General features: G+C 42.7%; 1 protein-coding gene across 5 annotated transcripts in view; it reads right to left on the reverse strand.

Moving 5' to 3' along the window:
* Window positions 1–27,226, reverse strand: part of Filip1 (filamin A interacting protein 1) — a 155,809-nt gene that overhangs the window by 46,725 nt on the left and 81,858 nt on the right. For all 5 annotated transcript variants that reach the window (XM_051140684.1, XM_051140687.1, XM_051140683.1 and 2 more), the window contains exon 3: window positions 930–1,103. In XM_051140684.1, coding sequence (XP_050996641.1) covers window positions 930–1,103 — 174 coding nt within the window. The remainder of the gene's footprint in view (window positions 1–929; window positions 1,104–27,226) is intronic.

Genomic DNA, 27,226 nt, shown 5'->3' on the forward strand with positions numbered 1-27,226 from the left:
ATTGGTTTCTTCAAACTTTTAATTTCTAATTTTTAAATTTGTCCTACTAATGGCAAAGCTATGAATCACTTACCTAAATTTTGAAGAATAGCGTGGCTATATCAATTAAATCAGTACCCTAATTTGACACTGAACTTCCACTATAATGTGGGAGAATTATTAAAATGCTGTGCCATACATAATTCCTAATATAACTGTGCATAAAATGAGTCAATATAGCCCATCTAAGAAATTACCCTAAATATTTTACTGGCATTTTTTACTTCATCACTGGAATTCACATAAGACCTTTTAAATTATGACATTTTAAGATATTTCCAAGGCAATGGCATTAAACCATAACTATCAATAATGTATTCAGCCTAATGCTAGGCTATTATTTTTATTTTATTCTGAAAATTCAGTGTGAGAGCTAGAGAGCTAGTAAGCACTCCGACTGTTTAAATATGCCTTTTTTTTTTTTTTTTTTTTGTTTTTTGTTTTTTGTTTTATTTTTGGGTTTTGGGTTTTCCAAACAGGGTTTCTCTGTGTAGCCTTGGCTGTCCTGAACTCGCTTAGTTGACCAGGCTGGCCTCGAACTCAGAGATCTGCCTGCTTCTGCCTCCCTGAGTGCTGTGATTATAAGCATATGCCACCATGCCCAGCTCTAAACATGCAATTTCTTAGAGGCATAAAACGATACTGTACTTCAAGGCCATGCAATTTTTACTAATCGTATGGGAAAATATATCTCAAACCTGAAGCGTATTTAAATTTGAAATTCCTATCAGAACATAATCTTATATAGCCCACGAATTACTTAACCATATTTAATTCTACACGGGGACATCATAACAATTTTACATTTGGAAGAAAGCATCAAAGCATATAAAAGGACGAGGGGTGGCCTCCCTCTGGAGTCTCTTTCTAGGGAGGCTTGCTGACTTTACCTCTGAGATGGGTTTCTCATAGACATCCTCTCCTATGGACTTCTCCTGAGCAAGGATGGCATCTCGGTGCAGCACGCGAAGCACTTTCTCTGGTTCTGCAGACCCGTAATGCGCCTCCAGAACCTCGGGCTTGGTTTTCTCTGTCTTCAGCATGTGGATCACATCTTCCCTAGCCTGTGGCCAGAAGTAGAGCAAGGTCAGGTGGCTGACACCGCAGAGCGCACATCAAACTCACGAAATCACCGCGGAGCTTACTGGATGCATTCCTACTGCTACAGGTCTAATGCAGATTCACCGGGGATGCTGTTCTTTTTTTTTTTTTTTTTTTTTTTAAACCAACTGTAGATTGGCAAGCAGATAACTCTGCTTCGGTTGCTAGGAAGCAGGAGAGCAGAAAAGGAATTTGTGCTAATATTAAATACATAAAAATTGCTTTACTTTAGTGGCACTAATATGAGAGAGGAGGCAACACAGGGCTAGTCCTGAAAAACCTGTTTCAGAGTACATGAGGCCAGCAACGATCAAAACCCTCTAGTTTTCTATCCATGCTCTCAGTAGAGTATTCAAATGTATTTAAAAGGGGAAATCCCACTTCCTTTACTCTAGAGCCATGCTTGCTGTAGTTACAACTCCATGGGCAGCTAATGAACAGCCGTTCTTACTATTCTACTTCTCCTAAGTGATTTGCTTTGCACAGAAGCAGGTGGTCAGAGCTCACACTGCGCCGTGCTAGGCTTCTCAGCTACCTAATTCGCATCACATTCTATCTTTTCAACACCCAGACGGTCACCAGGTGAGTCAGGTTGGTAGGTCACAGTCAGTCGTTTGGTGGTTTAGCTCAACATCTTATTGAAGCGCTCAGGAAAGCCACAGCTGTAGGTCTATGTGGCATCGTCTGTGGCGGCATCACACCAACACACACACCTCTGGGTGCCTTTTCTACTGATACACCGTGATGCAGCTGGCAGTAGCCACCATCACTCCCCTGTAGGCGTGGAGCTGCCTAGCAGGGTGATAGGTAAACCAGCATGGCTTTATTGCACGCATTTCAGACCCTAACAGCAAAATAGTTTTCTCCTGCACCAGTGCTGGCTCTGAGTTTAAAATTAGAAGTCTGGTCGTTACAATGTATATTTTAGCAGCGTTATGGTGAAAAGTGAGTATTAAATTCACAATCTGACCATTTCTTAAGGCGCCTCATTTTGTTGCTTTTTTTCTTTCTTTTTTCAGTCTCCAAACTAATCTCATCCAAATGGATTAAGACTCGTGAGCCAGCAGTGAACTAGAATTTCCATATTGTCAGTGTTGTTGATGCATACATACATACTCATAATAAAATGTAAAATATTAATATTGAAGACCTTAATAATTAGGAATATTAATGAGCATGTTAAGGCTGGAAACAGGCTAATGAAAAAGCTGTTCGTCATCACATGAGGAAAATACGCACAAAGTACAGTGCCATGTCATGCTAACAGGGAGCCATGTCTGAAAATCAGGGGCAGTGGCCTGGGGCTAGTGAGATGGCTTGTTTGGGATTACACTTGCCATGCAAGAGTGAGGGCCGAGTATGGAGCTCCAAAAGCCATACGAAGAGCAGACACAGTATTACATGTCTATAGTCCCACCAAGAGAGAAGCAAAATGGTAGCTTTTTTAAGAAATGGAGATTTCCAGGGAGCCTCTATTGGAGGTTGGTCCGATGTATTTTGATGCTAATACTGCTTGCTGTCCCTGTGCTCCACCTGTACCTTGCCTAAGAGCCTAACCTGTTTGACCAATAAAAGGCCATCACACCTGGGCAGGGCAAATGAGAAGGGTGTAGCTAAGGTTCCAGGGCTTGGGGAGACAAAGAGAATCTTGGGAGAGGAGGGGACAGGATGAGGGGAGAGGAAGAAGGGGGCTGTGTCATGGGTTAGGTGGAGGAGACATACATGGCTGGTGTGGATGGAGGATTTGGCAGAAACGAACATTAGCAAGTAATTTTGGATTGTGGGTGGGAGGTAGCTTGGTAGAAATTATTAGAACCGGATGGCATAGAATTGGGACAGGTATCCCATACCTGCCCCACTATGCAGATTAATATCTGCCTTGCCCAAGGTTAACTAAGGCTATTTTAAAATATAATAGCTGTCTTTGTCTTGAGTGATTGCTAGCGGGTTGGAAAATACTGCCATAATAATAATTAAAGGCCTAATAATAAACATTATTAGGCCATACTGGTAAAATAACTGCAACAAGCCATCGTCACCACCTTTTCATTTTCACACGTGATTCCAAATCTGCCTTCCTTGGCCACAATCACAGTTTCTTCTTCAAAACAACATTTTCATCTTTAGTCAAAGCAAAAGTTGACCCCAGATATGAGTGACTAAAGGAAAAAGATAGTAACAACAGTCACTTGCTATTTTAGTTGGCTTATGGAGGATAGCTGGCCAAACTGGATTGTTGGGCCAGGAGTTGATAACCTGTCTTCCTCAATTACTCTGTACCTTAAATGTTCAGAGACATCTCATTAAACTCAACAAAAACTATAAAACAACACCACCAACACCATCCGAAGGAAAAACACATTATTTATGCTTCATATAATAGACTCGCAAAGGCAAATAGAATAAAATTAGAATTTCTAAACTAGAAATTTCCCCTTTTTCTATCTAGAAGCTTGGTCCCAAGGAAGCTGCCTTCATTCTGGTTACACAGGACCCTATCTATCTATGCATAATGTCCCTGGGATCTAAAACAAAGACATAAACCCAGGGTCCTAAAGATTGTGCCACGCCCACTTGTTGGCACTGTCAGGATTCATTTTAGGTTATCCAAAGGCAGCCGGGAGCCTGAGGACAGAACAGGCCCTGAGGTAGGGAGTGGTGGGAGGTGCAGGAGGAGCACAGGCTCCTGTCATGCTTGTTCTTCTTCAGTCACATTCCTTCCTCTGTGACAGGAACCACAACAGAGCTCTCCACACACTGCCGTCATAACCCATGGTCTGAAGAAGACTCGTTTCTCACTGTGGATAAAAGTGTTCAGACAATTGGCTATCGAACATAAACTGAAGTAAACACTCTCGGCACCATGGGTTGTGCTATTCACACTAGTACATGTGGCCTAAGCATAAAGGAAATTAAATACATCCTAAGGCAATAAGACAAACAAGAACTTACAACATGGAATATAATCCGAATTGTGGTACAGTGGGATGAGCTCAGCTTTTTAAGAGTCCCAGAATTGTTTTCTGGTCCTAGGAATAAAAAAAAACTCTGGTCCTGGGTGATCTATGAATGTTGCCCAGAATTAATTTTATCATTTATGGCATAAAACCGTAATAACTTCACCATATGAATACTGCCAAGATGGAATTAGATATGCATTCATGGAGTGGCCAGTGTTGAAACTGGCACAGAGCAGGCCCTAAGTCAGGGGAGACATTTACTATAATTTTTGCTAGATGGCCTTTTTAGCCGGGCGTGGTGGCACACGCCTTTGATCCCAGCACTCGGGAGGCAGAGGCAGGCGGATCGCTGTGAGTTCGAGGCCAGCCTGGTCTACAAAGTGAGTCCAGGATGGCCAAGGCTACACAGAGAAACCCTGTCTCGAAAAACCAAAAAAAAAAAAAAAAAAAAAGAAAAAGAAAATAGATGGCCTTTTCTTGAGGAGAAAAGGAATTTTTTAATATAAAACTTTTACAGGAGTATGCGTACATAGCGATGGGTGTCATAAATGTCTTTGTACAATTATATCTTGTACTTTGACCATATTCATTGCTCCATCCCTTCTTCTTTACTCCCCTTCCTGTTATTTGCGTCCCTCCAGTCTCACAGCTACTGTCGTGTGCATGGTTTATGCATCTGTACAAAATCTAGAATTCACAGATGAGAGAGCATGCAATATTTACCTACCCAAGTCTGATTTATCTAGCCTAATATGATGGTCCCCATTTGACTCCATTTTCCTTGTCAACTACATGTTTTTGTTCAGCTTTATGATGGACTAGAACTCCATTGTGGATGCATCATTCATCTTTCTAGCCTGAGTCATAACTTGGCTTTTGTGAATTGTGCTTCCATAAACATAAAAGTGCACGTATCAGGGCTGGAGAGATGGCTCAGTGTCTAAGAGCATGTGCTGCTTTGGCACAGGACCTGGTTCCCAGCATCCGGGTCAGGAAGCTCAGAACTGCCTGTAACTGCAGTTCCAGAGGATCTGACACCTTTGGCCTCTGCAGGCCCCTGCATGCACATGGTGCACATCAACTTATACAGATAAACACACATAAATTTAAATAAGAAAATAAATCTTTACTGTGAAAAAGTACAAGTCTCTCTGTGCTTTGAGTATATGCTGAAGAGTGGTATAGTAGGATCATAGGTTATATAAATGTTTAAGTTATTTCTATGATGACTTCCGTAGTAGTTGGACTACTTTATAGTTTCACCAACAGTGTCTCAACCCTCCCTCCTGAGTCTTTGCCATCTTGTTGTTTTCTTTATGATAGCCATTCTGACTGGGGCGAAATGGAATCTCAATATTGTTTTATCTGACTTTCACATGAACTCTGGTGCCCCACATTTAACCACGTCCCCTGGATGGGGAGGCCTGGTGGCACTCAGAGGAAGGATAGCAGGCTACCAAGAAGAGACTTGATACCCTATGAGCATATACAGGGGGAAGAGGTCCCCCTCAGTCACAGTCATAGGGGAGGGGGGTAAGGGGAAAATGAGGAAGGGAGGAATGGGAGGATACAAGGGAGGGGATAACCATTGAGATGTAATATGAATAAATTAATAAAATATATTTTAAAATACTGTTTTAATTTCCATTTTCCTGATGGATGATGTTGAACTCTTTTTTTCACATATTAATTCCCCATTCATCTTCTGAGAGCTGTCTGTCTGTTGCATTAGCCCATTTACTAGTTTGTAACTTTGATGTTTAGGGTTTTTTTTTGTTTTCTGGTTTTTGTTTACTTTTTAAAAATACATTCTAGATACTAAGCCTCTCTCAGATGTGTGGCTAGCAAAGATTTTCATCTTCTGTAGGCTCCTTGTTCACCTACTTCTTTTATTGGATTTCATGAAATCCCATTTGTCAATTCTTGATTTTATTCCCGAGCTACCAGAATCCTTCTCAGATAGTCTTTGCCTATTCCTACACCTCTGTCTTGAAGTGTTTTAGCTTCAGGGTTGGGAGTCACATATTAAGGTCTTTGTTCTAAGTTGAATTGATGTTTGTGCAGCAAGGCAAAGCAGTTCCATCCTACTACGTGTGGAGATCCAGTTTTCCCGGTGTCGTTTGCTGAGAAGCTGCCTTTTCTCCAATGTGTGTATTTGACACTTTGTCAAGTACCAGGTTGTTATAGCTATGTGTGTTTATTTATGTGTCTTCTGGTCAACTGATCTATGTATCTGCATTTATGCCAGTACTGTGCTGTTTTTGTTACTATGGCTCTAGAGTATATATTAAAGTTGGGTATGGTGATACTTCTAGCATTGTTTATTTTTATTGTTGTTCAATAATCTTTTGGCTGTTCATTTTTTTCATATGAATAAAGGAAATATTTCTTTTACTAAAAAGACACTTATTCTTGAATTTAGTCATAATGATACCATGTCGTCTTAGTTTAATTATCCTAGATACTAATTAACAAATAGAAGAGGTACAGTGTATCATACACCTAGAAGTGTCTTTTCATCATAAAATTACTAGGGGGTCTTTGTAATTGTAACCCCAGAAATATTGCCAATGCTGTTTCTATGATATTTCTACTTAAACTAAATTTTTTTATCACACTCATTTTACTTACTTTCTACCATGACTCTTCCAATGATCAGAGACAGGTCATAAGGCTTGGCCTCAGTGAGCCATCTTACCTGCCCTTCTGATCTCTGATATCTCTCTCTCTCTCTCTCTCTCTCTCTCTCTCTCTCTCTCTCTCTCTCTCTCTCTCTCTCTCTCAACAGGGACTCTCTATTAGTCCTGGTCAGGCTGAAACTTACTATGTAGACCAGGCTGGTGTCAGACTCACAGAATCCACCTGTCTCCGCCTCCAGAATGCTGCAAATTAAAGTTGTGTACTACCACATGCCCAGCCTGTGTGATATCTTTTGAATAAGTAGATTAGTCATGATGACTATGTTCCCAATACATTTGTTCACTACTTCAAATACACAATTCAATGTAAAAAAAAAAAAAAAAAATCCTGTACCTAGGGATAAAAACTACTTTACAGCTAGCTCCACTTTTAGAAACGTGTTCTCATGAAAATAGAATAAAATTGCAAACGTCAGAAAACTTCTGCCTCTGACCTGAACACTATTTTCACAGAGAAGTTGAACCAGAAACAAGTAGCTAAGGTCCCAGGATGCTAGGGAGCCCCTTAATAGATCTTATGTCTCTCCGCATAAATGGACCAGTGGGAAGAACGATTTGAAGAGGGGTCTCAAAATGAGCTGCCATCTTCTGCTTGAGGGGAGGAAACAATCGGAGAAGAAAGAGACTGCACAACATTCAATTTAGTTCCTAACAAGAAACAAATATGATGTATTTCCTAATGAAACAAATATGAGGTACCGGCACAGAAAGAAGCGCAGGAGCCTGGTGCCTCTGCTATCAAACCTACCTCCTCTTTGTGCCCATGGTCCTACAAGGGAACAAGCGGTGTGGTCTCAGTTGGCTGCAGAGGGAGTAGACTCAAAACAGGTGGGGGCAGCAAAGAGCCACTCCATGTTGCCCCGGGGCCACAGGTTAGCATGTGAATCGTGGAGCCAAGGGAGGACATTTGGGCTTTGCCAGCCAACCAGAGTCAGAGGCACAAGAATGAAACGTGTTCAAAAACAGCCCTGAATCAGTCATTCATTACAAAAGCACAGGAACATTCACGTTGTACAATGCATTGCATTGGGTATTACAGAAAGAATTGCATCCTGTCAGTCTGAAGGGATACTGGCAATAGAAAATGATTTATGATATGGTACAGTAAGCATGTGCTAGAGGAAACACAGGGAGAAATGATGTCTATCTGGAGTGCTAACAGACTAGGTTTTCAGGAGGATGTGCTCAGAAATCTCACAGTGAATAAAAACAGAGAAGGGTTTAGTTAGGTTAGAATGTTCCAGGCTCAAGGCTGTAAAAGATGGGGCTGGAGAGAGGGCTCACTAGTTAAGAGTGCTTATTCCTGCAGAGAGGGCTCAGGGCTCAAGTCCCGGCACCCACATGTTGGCTAACAACAATCTATCGCTCCAGTTCCAGGTGAGCTGATGTCAGCTTCTCAGAGGGCATCCGGAACGTATGTGGTTAATACACACACAGGCAGGCAAAACACTGATACTTCATTTTTTTTTTTTTTAATTAAAAATCTTACATAGAAAGAAAAGAAACGGCCATGAAAAGGCCAAATAGATGATGCAGCACCATAGTAATGGTGTCCTCACATAAAGGAAGCCCTGTGAGTCACACACTGAGTCATGTAGCTGCGAAAGCTTTTTAATCCACAGGACAGTGACATAGCCAGATATGTAAATTAGAAAGACCCTGTAGGGGACTGTGAAAAATGGCTCAGTGGGCAAGCCTCAGCACCTGAGTTTGAAGAGAGAACCATACAAAGTTGTTCTCTGAATTCCCCTCTTCTCCTCTCCTTCCCCTCCCCCTCACTCCCCTCCCAGCCTCACCCCTCCTTCCTACCTCACCTCACCCCTCCCTGCCCACCACCTCCCCAGCTATAGGGAGTTCTGCTTACCTTTTCTCACCCCTAATAAAATGCCTTTCTGAACCTCACTCTTCCATTGTCTGAGAAAGTCATTCTTTGAGTTCACCCACCGGACAAAATGCCTGGAAGCCACTGGCCCTGGGGGGATTTGATGACACTGATTATCTGACCCCAGGTCTGTGAGTCGTGCTCACCTCAGGCAAGAAAGGTTCCATTGTACCACTGCTTTCTCTGCAAGCAAGTCTGCAACACAGCTACATTTGGATGCCACTGCTCTCGGACAGACACATGACAACTCAGCACCAAAGAGAGACCGCTGTGTGTTAGGTCTGGAGCCTCCCCTCCCGCCTCGCCCCCAGCTACTGTTCATAAGTCAAATGATCTGTTCACGCTCGTTCTGCAGTGCTCTCTCACTCCTCTCTGCCCTGCTCTTTCCCACTGTCTCGGCTGAGCTGTCTTGGGTTCTTGGGATGCTCTGTATTTTTTGCTACCCTGCTATTCTCTCCCACTCTACTGCTTCCTTATAGCCCTGGCCATGTCTAGTTTGCTTTCTTTTCTTTCTGCTGGACTCTTCTAGATGCCTCTGGATCTTTTCTCTTTTACAATAAAAAGCTTCTCTCCCAGTAGAATGATCGTGTTGTCCCTCTACACACACACACTGTGCCCTCTCACACACGGTGCCCTCTCTCACATACTGTGCCCTCTCTTACACATCCACTGTGCCCTCTCACACACAGTGCCCTCTCTTACACACACACTGTGCCTTCTCACACATACTGTGCCCTCTCTCTCACACTGTGACCTCTGTCTCACACTGTGATGTTAGCCGAAGTGGGACTTGCTGGCCTACAAGATTTCCATGATCTGCTGGAGTCATCAGTCCCACTGACTTTTCTTCACCAAAGGATCATGGTCCCTTCAGACCAAAGGGTCCCGGGAAACTGAAATGTCTTTATCAGTTCTAGACAAATAAGGCTCACCAACTGTGCCAGTCTGCTTGGAAGTAAGCCTTAGTTACTAAGGGAACAGAACCCTAGAAAGTTGGTCTGTGAAAAACCAGGCCAGATCCAGGCAACTGGGTACAAGTCTCCACACTACAGAAGACACCACTGAGGAGACTGGATATTCCACAATATCCTGTATGTAGCAGAGCAGTCTACCTGACCTGACAGTGCGCAGAAGCTGAACCTCAAAATAGCTTCCTTTAAAGGCAAACTGCTGATATTGATTATTATGCCTGGAATTAATTTTGACTGTTTAAACTTGATAGATTATGAAGAGACGGGAAAAAGAGGAACAGTTTTACCAGGACAATTGTACAGAGACAGGTTGCAGAGAGAGAGAACAAGCTGGACACAGGTGAAGACAGAACAAGCTAGAGAAGGATCCAGAAGGTTAGAGCATAGTGCCAAAGTCAGTATGTGGTCCAGCACAGCAATTCAATCAGAAGAGGAGAGAACCCAGTTTGAATCAGTCAGCTTGGAGATGAGTTTGAGCCAGAACAGCTGAGTTTAACCAGCCAGCCAGAGTTCAGAAAGAACTAGAAAGGGTGAGCTTAGTCAGCAATAAGTCTCTGAGAATGAAAACATTCTAGGTCTAGATTAGATTGTATGGAGGCTAGAAGCTTCTGGGACTAGATTTAGTGTAGCAGACAGAGGCAATAGGCCTCCCAGACAACAGTTACATCAGGTGAATAAAAGTTACTTTTACACATGTCACCTTGGGAGCACAAGGGGAATGACGGGGGAATGTGTCACCTCTGCCCCTCACATAAACAGTGCAGTCTCCTGTGTCAGCAAGTTCACAGGAAGACTTCAGGTGGTAGTTTATAACTTTTTCACAATGTTAGCATAATTTATTTTATTTGACACATAGAAAGTGTACACACTTATGAGGAACCATTTAGCATTTCCTTGTGGTAGAGACATTCCAAGTCCTCTCAGGTACTTTATTCCTGCATGTGAGCTGCAGAACAGGAGACTTGTTCGTTATTCCTGCCTCACTATGACTTAGAAGCGACTGACAGAATAGTAACAACATTTTCATATTTACTTGAGTGTTTATGATAAAACACAGACTTCAAAAAACACTCACCTAAGGTAGGCATCTCGCTGCAGACTCTTGGGTGATGGTGCCTGCCCCCCCCCCCAGCCCCTGGCTGAGAGGACACATAGCCTACCCCAGATGATGGTCTAGTGGGCTTTATTCCTGCCAAGAGCTGCCAACTTTCAACAAAGGATATATTTGAGAGAAAAATAGATCTGTCTTTACTAATGGAAGACCCAGAATGATGTAATTCCCAAACACTACCACTCCTTTGTATGACTTAGTTACCTGCTTAAATACAGCCTTGCCACTGCAGCGGGAAGGTTGGGGCATGGCCAATCTGTGAGTGCTCCCCCGTTCTGGGAACTTGAGTGTTCTGTATCTATTTACATAAGGTAATTTATTAGTTTACTTGTCTATTTCCTTCTGGGGCGGTGAGCCACTGTGAGGACAGAGGCTGTGTCTACTTTCCTTCACAGAGTGCCTGCCACATGATAGGCACTCAGTAAATATTTGATGAAATCAAGAAGAGTAAATTTAAGTTATGTGAAGTGAGAAGGTCTCAGGACAATCTTGACTACTTCTCCTTGTTCAAAAGATCCAAACAGTTACATTTTGTCAACTTCCTTAGCCTTTCATCTGACAGTTTTGTCTCTAATTCAGGAGTCACTTTGTTCCTTAAAGTTTATTCCAAACGAAAATATGTAAACGGAATAAGGAAAAAGCAGTACATTCCACCAGAATGTTGCAACAGGAAATTGTTATCTTTAAATCTCATACAAATTAAATTACATGTTTATCTAACTTAGGTAAATACTAATGTTATAAGTGGATTAAAAGCAAAAAAAAAAAAAAGATGTAATTTATAATGTTATTATTTTTTATTATAGAAATTAAAGCCAGTTTTTCCAGGATTTTAAAAAGCGAAGCTAATGTGATACATACCAAGAGAGCATTTGGACACGGTTACTTTAGACTTAAAATGTTGCCTTTCGATTCTCTGAAATAATTCTCCTCCACAGCTGTATGGTCTAGAGCAGCCTAAAGTTCTCTCCAGAGCTTACCCGTGGAAGAGAAGCATTCATATCCCAAGCCAAGAGGAATCTTTCATCAAAATATTGGGAAGAGATATAATTTATCATGTTAAGATTTGCCTTCATATTCAAGTTAGTGGTTTGATGCCTTAAAATAAAATATTTAAAATTGAAATGACTTTTTTGTAGAAACAGAAAAAGTCATGTTACTATTCATAAGAAATCTTAAGAGCCCTGTAATAACCAATGCAGTTTTGCAAAAGAACAAAGTGAGAGGTCACACACTTCTTGTTTTCAAAACTAATTACAATACTACACTCATCAAAATGGTGTGGCACTGCCATAAAGCCAGAGATGTAGGTTAACAGAGTGGAAAAGCCTGTAAATAAAGCCAGTCAAAAGATTTCTCACAAAGATGCCAAGATCATTCAGTCGGGGAAGGAGAGAGTTTTCACTAGCATTGGGAAACCTGGGTATCCACATGTTTAGTAAGGTTTAACCCTTATCTTTGAGTAGTTAGTAAAATTAGCTCAAAATCAATCAAAATATAAAATACACACACACACACACAAAAAAAAACCACAAGAAAAGTACTTTGTGATAATGCATTTGCAGCTGTTTCTTGAGTACACCAACAGCACAAGCCATGAAAGGAAAAATGTAGATTAGCTGGACTATGTCAAACTTAGAATCTTCCAAGCATCGAAGAATAGCAACTCATTGAAGGGAAGAAAGTGCATGTGATGGACCGAATTAATATGTAGAATATTAAAAACTTCTATAAGTCCAAAAACTTTTCCTGAGCAAAGGGCTTATACAGACATTTCTTCAGAGAGGAAAAAATACAATCAGAGAAAAGGCACATGAAAAAATGGCCAATATTACTAACCATTAGAGAAATACTAATCAAAGCTACAATTAAATGATAGATATTTGCACCATTAGAATGGGTGCTACCAAAACCAAACAGAAAATGTTAAGTGGCAGCAAGGTTGCCAAACGTGAGAACTTTTAAGGTACCCGTGGTGAGTAATACGATGCAGCCAAGTGAAGAAGATGACAGGAATCCCTCAAAAGTTTGAAAACACTTTGCTATATGATCTAGCAATTCCACACCTGGGTGTGCACTCAAAGGAACTGGGAACAGGGTTTTTAATAAAGGTTTTAAAAAATTATTTTATTTTTGTATGTATACATTTATATTATTACACATATATACAATAGATTATCTATGGCACGAAGAACCGTGACACAATCATGAATTATATAGATGTTACATTCTCAGTGTTTTGGCTGTTTGTGTTTGGCAGCCTTGAAGAAGACATCTTTCCTATCTTGGTGCATCTAAATTTCTGAATGTAAATCAATCTCCATCGCATATTGCCATTATTGACTTAGGACACCTATGTAAACCTGAAAACATCTTAGCTCCTAAACAATTAAGCTTCATTGTACAACTAAGCTACCTGGTCTTCAACTCCCTTAGAGACTTGAGAAGGAGTAAACTGGATTATTTAATAGACATCTGTACACACTCTTCATAGCAGCATTGCTTCGTGTCAAACTGGGAGGGCTGAGTGCCCATCCCCCGATGAGAGATAAGCTAAATGCAGTAGAGCCATGCAATGGAATCCTGCTCAGCTTTGCCAGGAGGGACATTCTGACACCTACTGCAATATCAGCCCAACCTAAAGCTGTTGCGCTCAGGGTTATATAAGTCAGTTATGGACCTGCAAATGTTCTGTGATTCACTTATATGAGGTACATAATGTCATCCAATACATAAAGACAAAGCAGACAGTGGTTGCCAGGGATACGGGAGCTAAGAGGAAAGCAATTACTATGTAATAGGTGTAGAGTTTCCAGTATAAATACACACACACACACACACACACACACACACACACACACACACACATATACACACACATACATATATATACACATATATTTGCAATATATATTTCTTGAGCTCCTTGGTGGTAATAGTTCAATGGGTCAATATATTTAATGCTACTGAATTATACAGCTAGAAATAGTCACAACATCTGGGGTGTGGTGGCACATACCGTTAATACAAGTATTCAGGAGTCAGAGATGGGCAGACCTCTGTGCGTTTGAGGTTAGCCTGGTCTATAAGAGTTCCAGGCCAGCCAGTGCTACACAGAGAGCCCTTGTCTCAGAAAGAAAGAAAGAAAGAAAGAAAGAAAGAAAGAAAGAAAGAAAGAAAGAAAGAAAGAAAGAAAGAAAGAAAGAAAGAAAGAAAGAAAGGGAAGGAAAGAAACAGATTATAACAGTGAATTTCTTTTGAATCATCTATTTCAGAAAATTTAAAAAATTCACATAAGGAAAATGAAAATCATTTCCAATTTACTACCTAGAGACTACCAGCTTTTAAGAAAAACTAAAGTTCTGTGCAATACATTTTAAAGAGCACTGTCAGCTTACATTACAGGTAGACATACAAATATCGACATCACCCACGGATTTAAATACATTTTTTTTAAATACTTGGGTGGTTTTCTTTTCTTTTTTGCACACACTGGGATATTAATAGTACGGCAGCTGCTAGGTCACAGGTTCCCTCTTGCAGTGCTACGGTAATTCCTTAAATTCCAAAAGACTTTGGGGCCTGCCCTTAAGCTGCCCACCTCTTTGCGTAACCAGTAGCTATCTCTCTGTGACTTCGGTGAGAAGCTGATTTCTCTGAAACATGAAAAGCACACACAGATATTCTATAGTTGTTTCTCTAGCTCAGTAAGTGCTGTGCTGCCAACGTAAGCAAGCTGGACTCGACTCAGAGCAGACGACGCGTCTCTGCCACCATTCTGTTCACCAGGTGCAAGTCACGTTTTACATTTCCCCACAGTTGCCTCCCATCCAGTTGGCATGGCAGCCATCAGGTTAGCCCTGGTGAAATGCACTGCCGCAGTTTGCTCTGGGGAACTGACTGACAGGCTGGTCTTGCCACAGAGCTTGTTTCCGTGATCAAAGCTTTTCATGGGAAAGAACGCATTTCAAGGGAAGAAAGGTGCCATGTTGGTTGTAGAACAACGGAGCAGGTCAGAGGGGAAGGGTGAGTCAGAGTGCAGCCCAGAGCCTGCCACTCAAACCTCTGTCCAGCCCTCCCGCCTCCTATTCCTCCCTGAGATCCATAGTCAGGGATGGGTAACAAAAGCCCTAAATAAAAACTAGAAGAATTGGTAAATTAGAATTCAAGGCACTGCAGGTTCACCAAGAGGTGGGGGTTGGGATGGAGAAGAGAGGCTTGGCTTGCTATCCCAAGTGGAGCTCAGAGGCGCACCGTCCAAGTAGAAACCTGCTGAAACCTACAGAGGCGCAACATCAGCTGGCTATAGCTCAGCAAGACCCAGACCGGGCATCCACAGGATCACTGTGGGTCAAGGATAGAAAAAAAAAACGGCAAAGGCTGATAGTAGTGTGCGTGCGCGCGCGTGCGCTTTTCTCTGGAGCCCTCTAAGACTCCCTGGAGAGGTTAAAAAGAATTTGTCATTCCTATTAAGTGGGAGGGGGAGCAGAGGCAGGATAAGGGAACAGTAAACTATAAAAGTCTCCTATCTTACTTTTATACTTTTGTGGATTAGGGCTGAGAAATAAGGACACTGGATTTTCAAAAGAGAAAGTATTAAAATTTTTAAAAAACCAAGACAAAACTAGATTGTCTAGATATAATTTATGCATGAGATTTATTTGACTCATACAGCCTGAGTGCCCCTGGGAATCTATGCTAGAAACACGCACAACAGCGTGTGACCCTGAGTGAAAGAGTCGGCCTGTGAACTCAGGCTCTTCATCTGTAAAATAGCCGCCACAACAGCGGCTTCCCAGATCGCGTTTGAATAAAGTATTCGGGGTACCTGGTAAACGAATGACACTCCCCCCCTACCCCCCATTCTTTGGGATCACTCACTGTAGCTGTGTGACTCAGGTTGGCTGACTCTGAGATGAAATGCATGTGAGGTCACTAGCATAGTCCCTGGCATATAATGGGTGTCCGGTGAAAGCAATTTCCTCCTTTCATTTCTTCACCACAGTGAGTTGGCTGCTACAGAACAGCGGGATCAATTGGGCAACATTACAGAAAACCTTTCCACAAACTAAGTCAATAGGGCAAAGTTGTGGTCTTTTTTTCTTCTTATTCTCAATATCCTATAACTGTCAAAGCACTCAAAACCATACCTTCAATTCCTATGCCATGAGCCTAGCAGATTAATGGCAGCTCGGGCCAGTGTTGCCACCTTCTCTGAGCCTCTTGAACTATTTTTTTTAATGCGCTTTATGTGTATGAATGTTTTGCCTTCATATATGTGTGTGTGTGTGTGTGTGTGTGTGTGTGTGTGTGTGTGTGTGTGTAATATTTGTGCCTGGTGCTCAAGGAGGTTCAAAGAGGACATTGGTTCCCCTGGAACTAGAGTTAAAGGCACATATGCTGTCTGAGTGCTGGAACCTGAACCTGGTATTTTGCAAGAGGAACAAGTGCTCTTAACTCCCAAGCCAAGTTTTGTTTTGTTTTGTTTTGTTCATTTGTTGTTGTTTTCTGAGTCAGAGTTTCTCTGTGTAGCCTTGGCTGTCCTGGACTTGCTTTGTAAGGCAGGCTGGTCTCGAACTCACAGATAACTGCCTGCCTCTGTCTCCTGAGTGCTGGGATTAGAAGCCTGCGCCACTGCACCTGGCTTTGAGTATTAAAAATGTCATTCAAACTTAGACTACACTGTCAGAACCTGCAGTTCATTCCCTGTCAAAAGAACACATCACAGCAAAAGCAGTATTACTTTTCTAACCTTTCTTAGCACTGTTTAAAGTGACATCAGTAAAAAGGCTGGTCAGGAGCACACTTTGTACTGGCACTCACACAAACAGCAGGCCAGCTTCAGATGAAGGATACTACCAAAGCCAAGTGCGTTGGCATAGGAAAAGAAAAATATAACAAATATGTACAAAAATTGTTAATTTTCAACCTTAAAAAAATGAACAATGTACTTGTATCATTCCTATTTGATTTAGAATGTCTTCTTTAAATGAAGGTAATTCCTTATGGAACTATGGACTTGTATCCAGTTTATGACGAGCTGTTTTTCACAGATAAGCAACCTATATGCATGTAATAAATTTTATTTCCCTTTATTTTTTATTTTACCCTCCCCCATCCACCCCCTTCTCCCATTGAAACCCCTCTTCCTCCTAACAAGTGCCTTCCTGTTTTCATGGCTGTGTGACCCGCAGTTCAACTAAGAGTGAGTGTCCGGTCCCCACCCCCCACCCCGCCATGGTCACACCACTGAAGGAAGAGGTCAGCTTCCATCTGGGGCATGTAAAACAACATCAACAACAAAAACAAAATAAAATAAAAGTCAAGAACGTACCTAGCAGTCTTTTGTTGCTGTTCTGTTTTATGTACTAGGGGGCTTTTAAGGGCCATAAACCATATCTGAAATGTCTTCATATCTCTTTTCCAAGGTCCAATTTTCACTCTCTGGGGAGCAACAACATTCTCATTGAAAATGCACCTTCTAAATAATATAAATATGACTGGCTTTACTTAGGCAATATATTTAAAATTTTTGTTTTGTTTTTTCAAGACAAGGTTTCTCTGTGTAGCCTTGGTTGTCCTGAACTGCTTTGTAGACCAGGCTGGCCTCAAACTCACAGAGATCTTCCTGCCTCTGCCTCCCTGAGAGCTGGGAATACAGAATACAGAAGTGTACCACTGTGCCCGGATATATATATATATAACATTTTAAAGAAAGTTTTGGAACAGTTTCAGATTAAGGGAATATATATGTCTCTGATAGTCGGATATGTAGCACCTGAAAATTTAAAGCTGATTTTCTATTAATATGCTTTAAACTGGTGATGTAAAAAAAATATTTCAGCCAAGAAAAGCCTAGCTCTAGGCACCTAACATTTGAAACGACCATACTTTGCAGGGAAGGACAGAGTTGAATTTAACAATAACCCATAGTTCACGGCACCCGAGCATGGACAAAAGTCATAATAGGGACGTTAATGTGTTTCTCTTAACTCCACTGTACGCAAGAAAGACTAAAGCTTGGAAAGATTTCTCTGAACTATGTGCTCTTGTCGGTCCACAATGCAGTGTGCGTCGGCGACAGTCGGTGTGGGAGTGCGTGTGCTGTGAGCACAAATCAAAGGGAAGTCTGAGGGAGAGGCTTCCTGGACTGACCTCATCTGCAGCTGAAGCGGCCGCATCTGGGGCGATTTCCTCACACCACATCCCTCGCATCTCGCCAAAGCTGTTGAGCTTTGTCATCTTTTTAGTATCTTCCCTAAGAACAGCACACTCGGGTCTGCTCACAGCGTGTGGGTCTGGGAGCTCAGCCCTAAGTACCGCCCCCCCCCCCCCCCCCCCCCCCCCCCCCCCCCCGGCTGCCCAGAGGCCCCTCGCCAAGCCGTGGCTGCTGGGAGGGAGCCCCACAGAATGACTTCTCACAGTGCGCTTTGAAGTAGATCAAATACGCACTGGTGGACATTCGCCTGTTAGTTCCTGAGCTCAAAGCTTTGTTCTTCTTTATTGCCAGAGGATTCTATGGGTGATGTCACTTTTCTCTGAAGGGAACAGATCATCAGAGCTTTTTCCTGACAAAATTAATTATCTGGAACTTGATTCTGGGCCAGAAAATTCTCAAGGCACAGCCCCCGAAGAATTAACTCTGCGGTGCCCCTTATCCTTCAACTTTTTATCGAGATGGGGTACCATGCCTTTTTCCTTCTCAGACAACTGATAATGGTATTTTTGTTTGGTGATATCAAGTAACAGAGAGTGAACTGGGTCGCTATTCTATGATTTCGCAAGGAAGACCCTCCGCTCACTGCGCAACAAAGTCCAAAGGTCATTACAGATCAAGAACACAAAGCCCAGCTTTTAGGCGCCCCCCCCCCCCCCCCAGTCTCCAGTGCTAAGGAATGCATCTCCACTGCTGAATAGATTCCGGGGTGGGTTGAGGGAGGGGATCATGAATCCACAGCCAGAAGAATGAGACGCAGACCAAAGCTGATGAATTTAATCATCCATAAGGTGGAAAGGTTGGTTCATCTGCCACAAAAGCATAAAGCATTCGCACATTTAAACCTTATGAAAGGTAAGAAAACGCCAGCACAATGAGGGCATGTTGTTATGAGAGAGTTCTCATGCATGCGTTTACGTAGGTCTAAATTACGAATGAGCCAGGTCACCAGAAGATGGCTCCCCTTTGCTCTGCTGCTGGGCTTTGAAGACTGTGTAAGTGAGCTGTCACTCTTTTCTACAAAGGGGGCTCTGTGGGAAGCAGAGGCCACTGTAGGTGCAGAGAGTAGGTGGGCAGGGCTCTGATGGAATCAGGGTATGTGGGTCCAATTCTAGCACTCTCTTCATGGATAGGAGATAGGAGTCTCAGCTTTCTCAACTCCTACGGAAGTAATGATAGCAAGGTTCTGTGCAGCTCAAAGGGTTGACTCGGACAGTGGCTTTTGGAACTACATGAAAATATTGTTCCCCCACCAAAAGAAATTAGCATTAATTAGTTTTAATTGTGCTTTAGATATTTAGGTGTATGACTAACATTTTTAAGGATTTAAAATCATGATGTAATATGTAACCAAAATCAACATTATAGATGTGCTTAAAGAAAAAGTGGAAGATGTATAAAATGCGTCCTCCAAATCCACTCAAGGGAAAATTCTATTAACAGCTTGAGGTGGATGATTCCAGAAACTGTTTCTGTAGATGCATAATGAAGGCAGTAGCATACATATTTTCTCTGCACCACTTCCTGATACTATATGCCAGGAAGTGTGCACAGGGTTTTGCAAATGTGACCTCTACTTAAGCCGCAGAACAATCACATCAGCTAAGTACCACTCTGGTCATCACTATGTAAATGATGGGTGTGAGACTGGTACAGAAAAGGTTGATAATTTGCCCAACGTCACGCAACTGGTAAGTGATGGCTTCAGGATACAAACCTAGCCAATCTAAAGTCACAGTAGCCACTCTTAATATCAAACCTTATGAGTTCTCTATATGTATGTATCCTTTAGAACCTCTCAAATATCTATCATCTACCTATCTATCTATCTATCTATCATCTATCTATCTATCTATCTATCTATCTATCATCTACCTATCATCTACCTACTTACCTATCTATCTACCTTACTGGGATTGGACTTAGAGCTTCAAGCCTGTTAGCCGAGTACACTACCACTAAACTATTGCCCAAGATCTACCATTTACTTTAAAGATTTATAATTAGTATTTGTGTGTGTGTGTGTGTGTATGTGTGTGTGTGTGTGTGTGTGTGTCTAACAGAGTCCAACCCCTGACCCTGGAGTTGTATGTGGTTTGAGCTAGGTAAGTGCTAGGAACTAAAGTCTGGTCCTCTGTAAGAGCAGAAAGCGCTCTTAATGCCAGGAACATCTCTTCAGCGCCTCATTTTATTTTATTTTTTTATTCAAATTAGATGTAGGGGGCCAATCAACATTGAAATTCCATCAACATTAATAGTCATTTTGCCAAACTGATTTCTTTTTTACCCTTATATTTTTACACACCTCTTCCTCAAATGGGCCTCTTCCATTTTCTCAATTTACTTGAATCTATCAATCAAAATTTAGATCAAATTCTAATACACTTTTTCCCCAAGAGAAGAATAAGATATGCAGTTAGGTTGGTCTTGAGTTCCACATAGTAGATGTGTTTGAAATACAGATCTTCATAGTAATTTGAGTATAGTAATTAAATCTTTTCCAACGTTTCTGTAATTTATAATTTCCTTTCTGGATAAAAGTTGGGGGACTGGCCAGCCATGGTGGCACAGACATTTAGTCCCAGCACTTGGGAGGCAGAGGTAGGCAGATCTCTGTGAGTTTGAGGCCAATTTGGTCTGCAAAGCAAATCCAGGACATCCAAGACTACACAGAGAAACCCTATGTCAAAAAACAAAAAAACAAAAAGCAAACAAACAAAAAAAAAAATCAAAAGGAATTTAAAAAGTAAAATGATCAATTTTTGTGAAATCAATATTTTATGCATTAAAATGCTATTGCATACACCAGAAAAACACTGTATACAGGCCAATGGCAATCTATGACTATGAAGTCAACACCATCAAAAAAAGTTTGCTGACATTTCACTAAAATGTCACAATGTATCCAAATACATTATGTGCCTATTAGCAATAAGAACATAGTTAAAGGGCTTAAACATTTAATTTAATTAATCATTTTTGCTTTAATTTACAGGCGAGTGCTTACGTAAAGTATTGTTTATAGCATGCTTTCTCCCCGAGTGCACTTCCCATAGTCAACCAAGAACTAGCTAGTAATTTGATGGTCTTCCTGAGGGAAGACGTTGGGAAACTTGTTTTTTGTTGTTATTGTTGTTTTGTTTTGTTTTGTTTGTTGTGGTTCAAGTCACCCAACATCCAAAATAAGAGCAGTCGGGTTAGGCATGATTTCATGTCTTCTAGTCCTTTAGGGTATTTTCCATGATAAATTAAACTTAAGCTGCATGGGGCAGTGTGGCATTGGTTCTGATGCTGGAAATATTGGTCACACTAGCTGCTCTAATATTACCAATGTATCCTCCCTTTTCAAAATAATCAACCAAGAACCACTTGCCAAAATTTATATTAAAAGCTAAAAATATGCAGGAAAAGAACTTTCTAAGGTATGATAGAATTGACAGAATCGTCCAACAACCCTTTGGTTTAGTTCAAGCTCCCCTACTGTGAATCTGCACTCACTGAGCTGCCAGACATTAGTGCCTCAGACAATGGACACGCACTGACCTCTGCTGAGATTTGTGGTCAGGAGCCTTATCTGAGCTGTCACCATAACACTTTGTCATCCATAAATGAATGGTCAGATCAAAGTTCGGTAACGATGACTAAATAGAAGAGGCAGGTGGGTGAGGTCAGCCAGCACTGCCAGATTCCTCAACACTGAACTCATCACCTCGTGCTTAACAGTAGCCAGCCAGGTTAGTAACAGCATGAGAACGTCCCCATATGCCTTTCACATTTCTCCCTGACCTTAAAGACTAACAAGTCTCTAGTATGAATACCCTCTTTCTGCTGACCCTCTTTCCACATGCTTAATTCTAAGAGCTAATCTGGCAAAAGGAGCCAAAACAAGACGGACACATGTCCTAGTAGCATGATGTCACATGTTCACGGGGATCAGTTCTGAATGCTCCAAAATGGCTAGACCACAGAAAACCATTTGAAGGCTTCTCTTCACTGGGTATCTGGCATGCTCTTCTGGCTGTATCTCCAAAGAGCTCACCAAAGCCATGAGTGAAAGACACACTCCCGTCCTCCTGATACTGCAGCTGCCAAAGAGGATAGGTTCTTGGTAACTGGGGCACTACTAATAAAACAGAACACTCACTCCCACCTCCAAACTCAAGTCGGCACATGCCTGTCCCTGCCACCATCACCTCTGCTCCTGCGTCTTTCCTAGCGTCATAAACTTTTCAATAGTGTTCTCGGAAATTCAGTCAACTGCAAGCAAGTTCTCACGTATTTATCAACTCTTCAGAGCATGTCCCTGTCGTTTCATTAGCCTAAGGTAGTGATTCAAATTTAGCAACACCAATCTTTAAAAGTACACACACACACACACACACACACACACACACACACACACACACACACACGCATACACACAGGGGCACACACACCGGGGCACACAGGCTCACACAGTGCACACACACAGAGGCACACACATGTGCACACACACAGAGGTGCACACACAGAGGTGCACACACACAGGTGCACCACACACATGCACAAGTACACACATACACACAGGAGCACACACACAGTGCATACATACACAGGCACACACAGGGGCACACATACATGGGCACACACACAGGCACACCACACACATGCACAAGTACACACATACACACAGGGGCACACACACAGTGCATACATACACGGGCACACACAGGGGCACACATACATGGGCACACACACAGGCACACCACACACATGCACAGGTACACACATACACACAGGGGCACACACACAGGCCCACACACATGGGTGCACACACACACAGAGACTCACACACACAAGTGCACCCACACAGGCGTACCACACCCATGCACAGGTGCACACACACACAGAGACTCACACACACAAGTGCACACACACAGGCATACCACACCCATGCACAGGTACACACAGGCTCACACACACAGTGCACACATACACAGGCACACAGACAGGCACACATACACAGGAGCACACACACAGGGGCACACGCGCGCGCGCGCCGCGCGCGCACACACACACACACACACATGCATGCAGATGCCTGGCTATCGCTTCCAGAAGCTTTTAACTGCTAGCATGAGGACCACTGCTCAATAGTCCAGAAGTGAGTGGTTTCTCTCTACTCTCCTTGTTCCAAAGGGCTTGAATGTGGTAGAGACTTTAGCTCCTTGCTCTTGATCACTGCCCCAAATCATTCTCTCAGACCTGAAGTCGCCCATCACTGATTCTCACGTCATCCAACAAGAGTAGGTACTCTCCTCTCGCCTTGCTGCAGTTATCCCCGCTTGGCTAGTCACTCTCCTTCCTCTGTCCTCACTGTCACGTTTCTGGACGACTCTGTAATCCCTGTGGTGATCACGCTGATGCTCTCACTGCCAGCGCCGTTCGGGTCAGAGCCTGTGCTCTGGCTGCTCTATCAAGCCAAGATCCATCACCCATTCTTAATAAACCAATTAAAAGAGCCAAAGAGAGGCAGGAAAAGCAGCTTTATTCTTTGTGGCCACACTGGACAAAAGGATGAAGACGTTCAGGGGCACCCCTCCCCTCAAGTCCATCTGCAGGGTCCTGGAATGAAGTCGAGGGCCTGAGTAGCACATAGCTGACAAATGCGACCAACCTGTGCTCCCGCCTTTCACCTTCCCAGCGTTGTTTAGGTCCTGATCTCTTCTGCAAGGTGGTCTGACAAGTAATCCTTCTCTTTTTAGCTCTGGACTTAACCCTTTTCTTCTCCCAAAATGAGATTCCATGGAAACAGCGATTTCTTTGGGTGCACTATCCAAAAGGAGAGGCACGGTGTCTACTGGAACCTTCATTTTCACGGGGCCAGCCAGCAACACTCTGACTTCCATGGTCCCTGAACCTTCTGTTCTAATGAGCCATCTTTACAGCACCTCAGTCAGTAAGTACCTCTGTAGTCACAATCTAGTTCTCTGTTATTATAACTGTCCCCGCTGATGATTTCAAGTCTGCATCCCCGTCTCAGCTATTTGCCACTGGTTCTCTTAGGCCCTTAAATCTAACAGTCTTTAATGATTGAGGAATCTCTACGCTATAATCTTTCACTGGCTGCCAGGCTCCCTTTTCCACCCGAGATACTCACTTTCCTTCGTATCTCACCTGTTTCCACTGCAGACGTCTTTGTTTACCTGCTCCTTCCCTCACACGATTGTACTGTTTAGGTCAAACTAGACACAGCCTTGTTTTAATTGAAGGCCTCATGCCTAATGTTCAAATCTATTCCTACACCTTGTACCACCTGATCTCGTTTTATATTCGTGCTCAGTAGCCTTGACTGACCAGCTGTTGCTACCAACCAATCATTACTGTAGCTCTCTGCCCACGCTCACGTACGTTGCCATCCTAACTTCTCCCTCATCACAGCATTCGCGCTTATTTCCCCTCACTGCCCAGCTTGCCAAGAAAGTCAAAATAAATGGGAATAAACTTCCACAGTCTCCTACCACCTCACATGCTACTGTGTCTCGGAGCTAACGCTCACGTCCTATGTGCGGAACTGAAGCGGGGGAGGTGGGGGGCAGCTTCTCGCGTGTCCATTGGAGCCTGTCCTCTCACACCTATGCCGCCCATCGCCGGCATCAGCGCGCCTCCTGTCCTAGCTCATCCTCATCAACTTGGGTGTGCGTCAGCTTTCCCTCCCTGTAACAGGGCACATGAAAATGTAAGGATAAAGGACGAGAGCTTTGTTTTGGCTCAGGGTTTCAGAAGCTCATGGTCTTGGGCCGATAGCCTGTGGTGAGGCTGTATGCATTGGCAGCAGTACGTGACAGCCAAGAAATAAAGGATAGTCTAGGTCCCGTTGTCCCCTTCGAGGGCTGCATCTCTTAGAAATCTACTTTCTTCAAATAGGCTCCACCTCTTAAAGTTTCCACCATTTTCCAACAGCATCACCAACTGAGAATTAAAACATGTTTGTTTTAAATGTATTTAATTGAAATAGAATTATATCACTTCTCACCATGTGCTCTTTTCCAACTCCTCCCATTTTGTCTGCACTCTCAAGTTGATAGCCTCTTTTTTTCTTTGCTTGTCTTGTGTGTGTGTGTGTGTGTGTGTGTGTGTGTATACAGACATATAAATACAACATATATATATATATATAATGAGTCTGTTTCTGTTGTTTGTGTGTGTGTGTGTGTGTGTGTGTGTGTGTGTGTGTGTGTGTGTGTGTGTTTTCAGGGATGACCACTCTGCCAATAAGCGACTCATCCGTGGAAGATGCTAACTCTCCTTTCCCAGCAGTCATCAGTTCCCTGTTGCTCTTTGTCTTCTTTGTCTAGAGATGGGGCCATGTGAAATTATCCCCCATCCACTTGGAATGCCCACTGGTGTTGCCATTGTTTCACTGTTTATACAGTCATTTCCAGGAGAGATGTTCACAGCAATCTTCGCAGTGTTCTGGGCCTGAACAATCTTTCTGGCCTCTCTTCTGTGACGGTCTCCTTCCCTAAGCCACAGATCTGGGAGCTGCAATAGAAATATACACACTGGGGCTGCGCTCCCCAAGATCCACTAATCTCTACACTGTGTCCAATTGTGGCTTTCTGTGATGCTCTCCATTTGCTCTGAGAGGCTTCTTTCAAGGGCTAGATCTTTACCATGTGGGTCTTTGAACCGTAGAAGCATACAATCATGTAGCTGTTTTCCCTCTTCTGACTCGACTTCTCCCACAGGCCTCGCTTCCTCTTTCTCGTTTTCTCAGTGACTCACTCAAAGAGCAGCTCGTACTTGCTCCAGCAACACTCCTCATGACAAGTGAGATGTGTTTGAAATTCTTATCACTTTTGCGCTCCAGCGGCTCCCCTGAAGGCAAGCTGGGATGTCCCTGTTGGTGTCTGCAATGGTCAGTTCTCACCCTCCATTTTCCTTGCAGCAGGATGACACTTTTGTTTGTTTGTTTTGTTTTGTTTTTAGGATGACACTTTTGACGCTTCTCTCCACAGTGGAGTCTGGGGCATGGGCTAATTTTCTCCTGGCTTCTTGAACTAGTCTTTCTGGGTCTCCTCTCCTGACTCTACCTCATCTCTTCATCACCTTTTTCCAGACTCCTCTTCTTAACTCCTCTCTGTATCCAAATATGCTTTCTTGATTATTACACCCAGCTTCTCCTAAACCCACAAGCTTCAGTGTGGTTCCCTCAGCATTTTATTTTTTTACTCTCAGCCGTCTAACATCTGTGACTGAATGCCTTTACTAACGCCCTTCTATTTCAGGATATAGTGGGCTTTCAGTTCCCCTGACAAACCCCCAGCTGCTACCAGCCATGGACAAAAGAGAAAAGTAATGCGTTTTGACCTAAGATGAGTCCTAGATGGATTAAATAACAAACAAAATAAAAACTACCCAGACTCACTGCCTTTCTCATAAAGAACTAACTGCTATATAAAGAACACTTATTAATGTCTGATGTCAAAATTCCAAATGAACAAAGAGAATGACCAGCGGAGACAATTAAATGAAAAGACAGGGTCTCTAAGAACACGTAAAAAGATGCTCAACTTCATTCAGAAGATAAGTGTAAATTAAAATGATGAGAAGACTCTAATTCCATCTACCAAACTGGCAAAGGAAATAAAACATCTAAGCGATAAAAGTAACAGGCAGCAGCATTGTTGGCAAAAGTGTGAAAAAATAGAACTGTTTAAGGCAAATGAGCAAAAGACTACAAACTCACATACTTTGGAGCCATCAGCTCCATGTTTGAGGATTTAGCCATCAGAGAGTGATTTGCACATACGACAAGATAAACATATAAGAGTCCGGCATGGTAATCCACATCTATAATCCTAGCACTCAGGAGGCAGTGGCAAGGGGATCACTGTGAGTTTGAGGCCAGCCTGGTCTACAAAGTGAGTCTAGGACACCCAGGACTACAAGAGAAGCCCTGTCTCCAAAAACTAAAAAATTTTAAAAAATTAAAAATAAACATATAATGTATTTTTGCATCATTAATATGGCGACCAAACTCAAGTTTACACACACAGAATAATACATTTTTAGATAATCCCCACAGGACTGTGAACTCCCAAAAGTGCTCAGTGCTCTTCAATTGCTGATTCTGAGGTGTGGGGGGTAGGGGTGGGAGTAGAGATGGGGGTGTGGGGTGGCCTGGGACAGCAGGGTCTGCTTTAATTGATTCACATTGTTTTCCTTCCTTTCAGGCCCCTGACCAGGAAGTGTTTAAAATCAG

This window comes from Acomys russatus, chromosome 32 (assembly GCF_903995435.1).
Source record: "Acomys russatus chromosome 32, mAcoRus1.1, whole genome shotgun sequence".
NCBI classification, from domain to species: domain Eukaryota; kingdom Metazoa; phylum Chordata; class Mammalia; order Rodentia; family Muridae; genus Acomys; species Acomys russatus.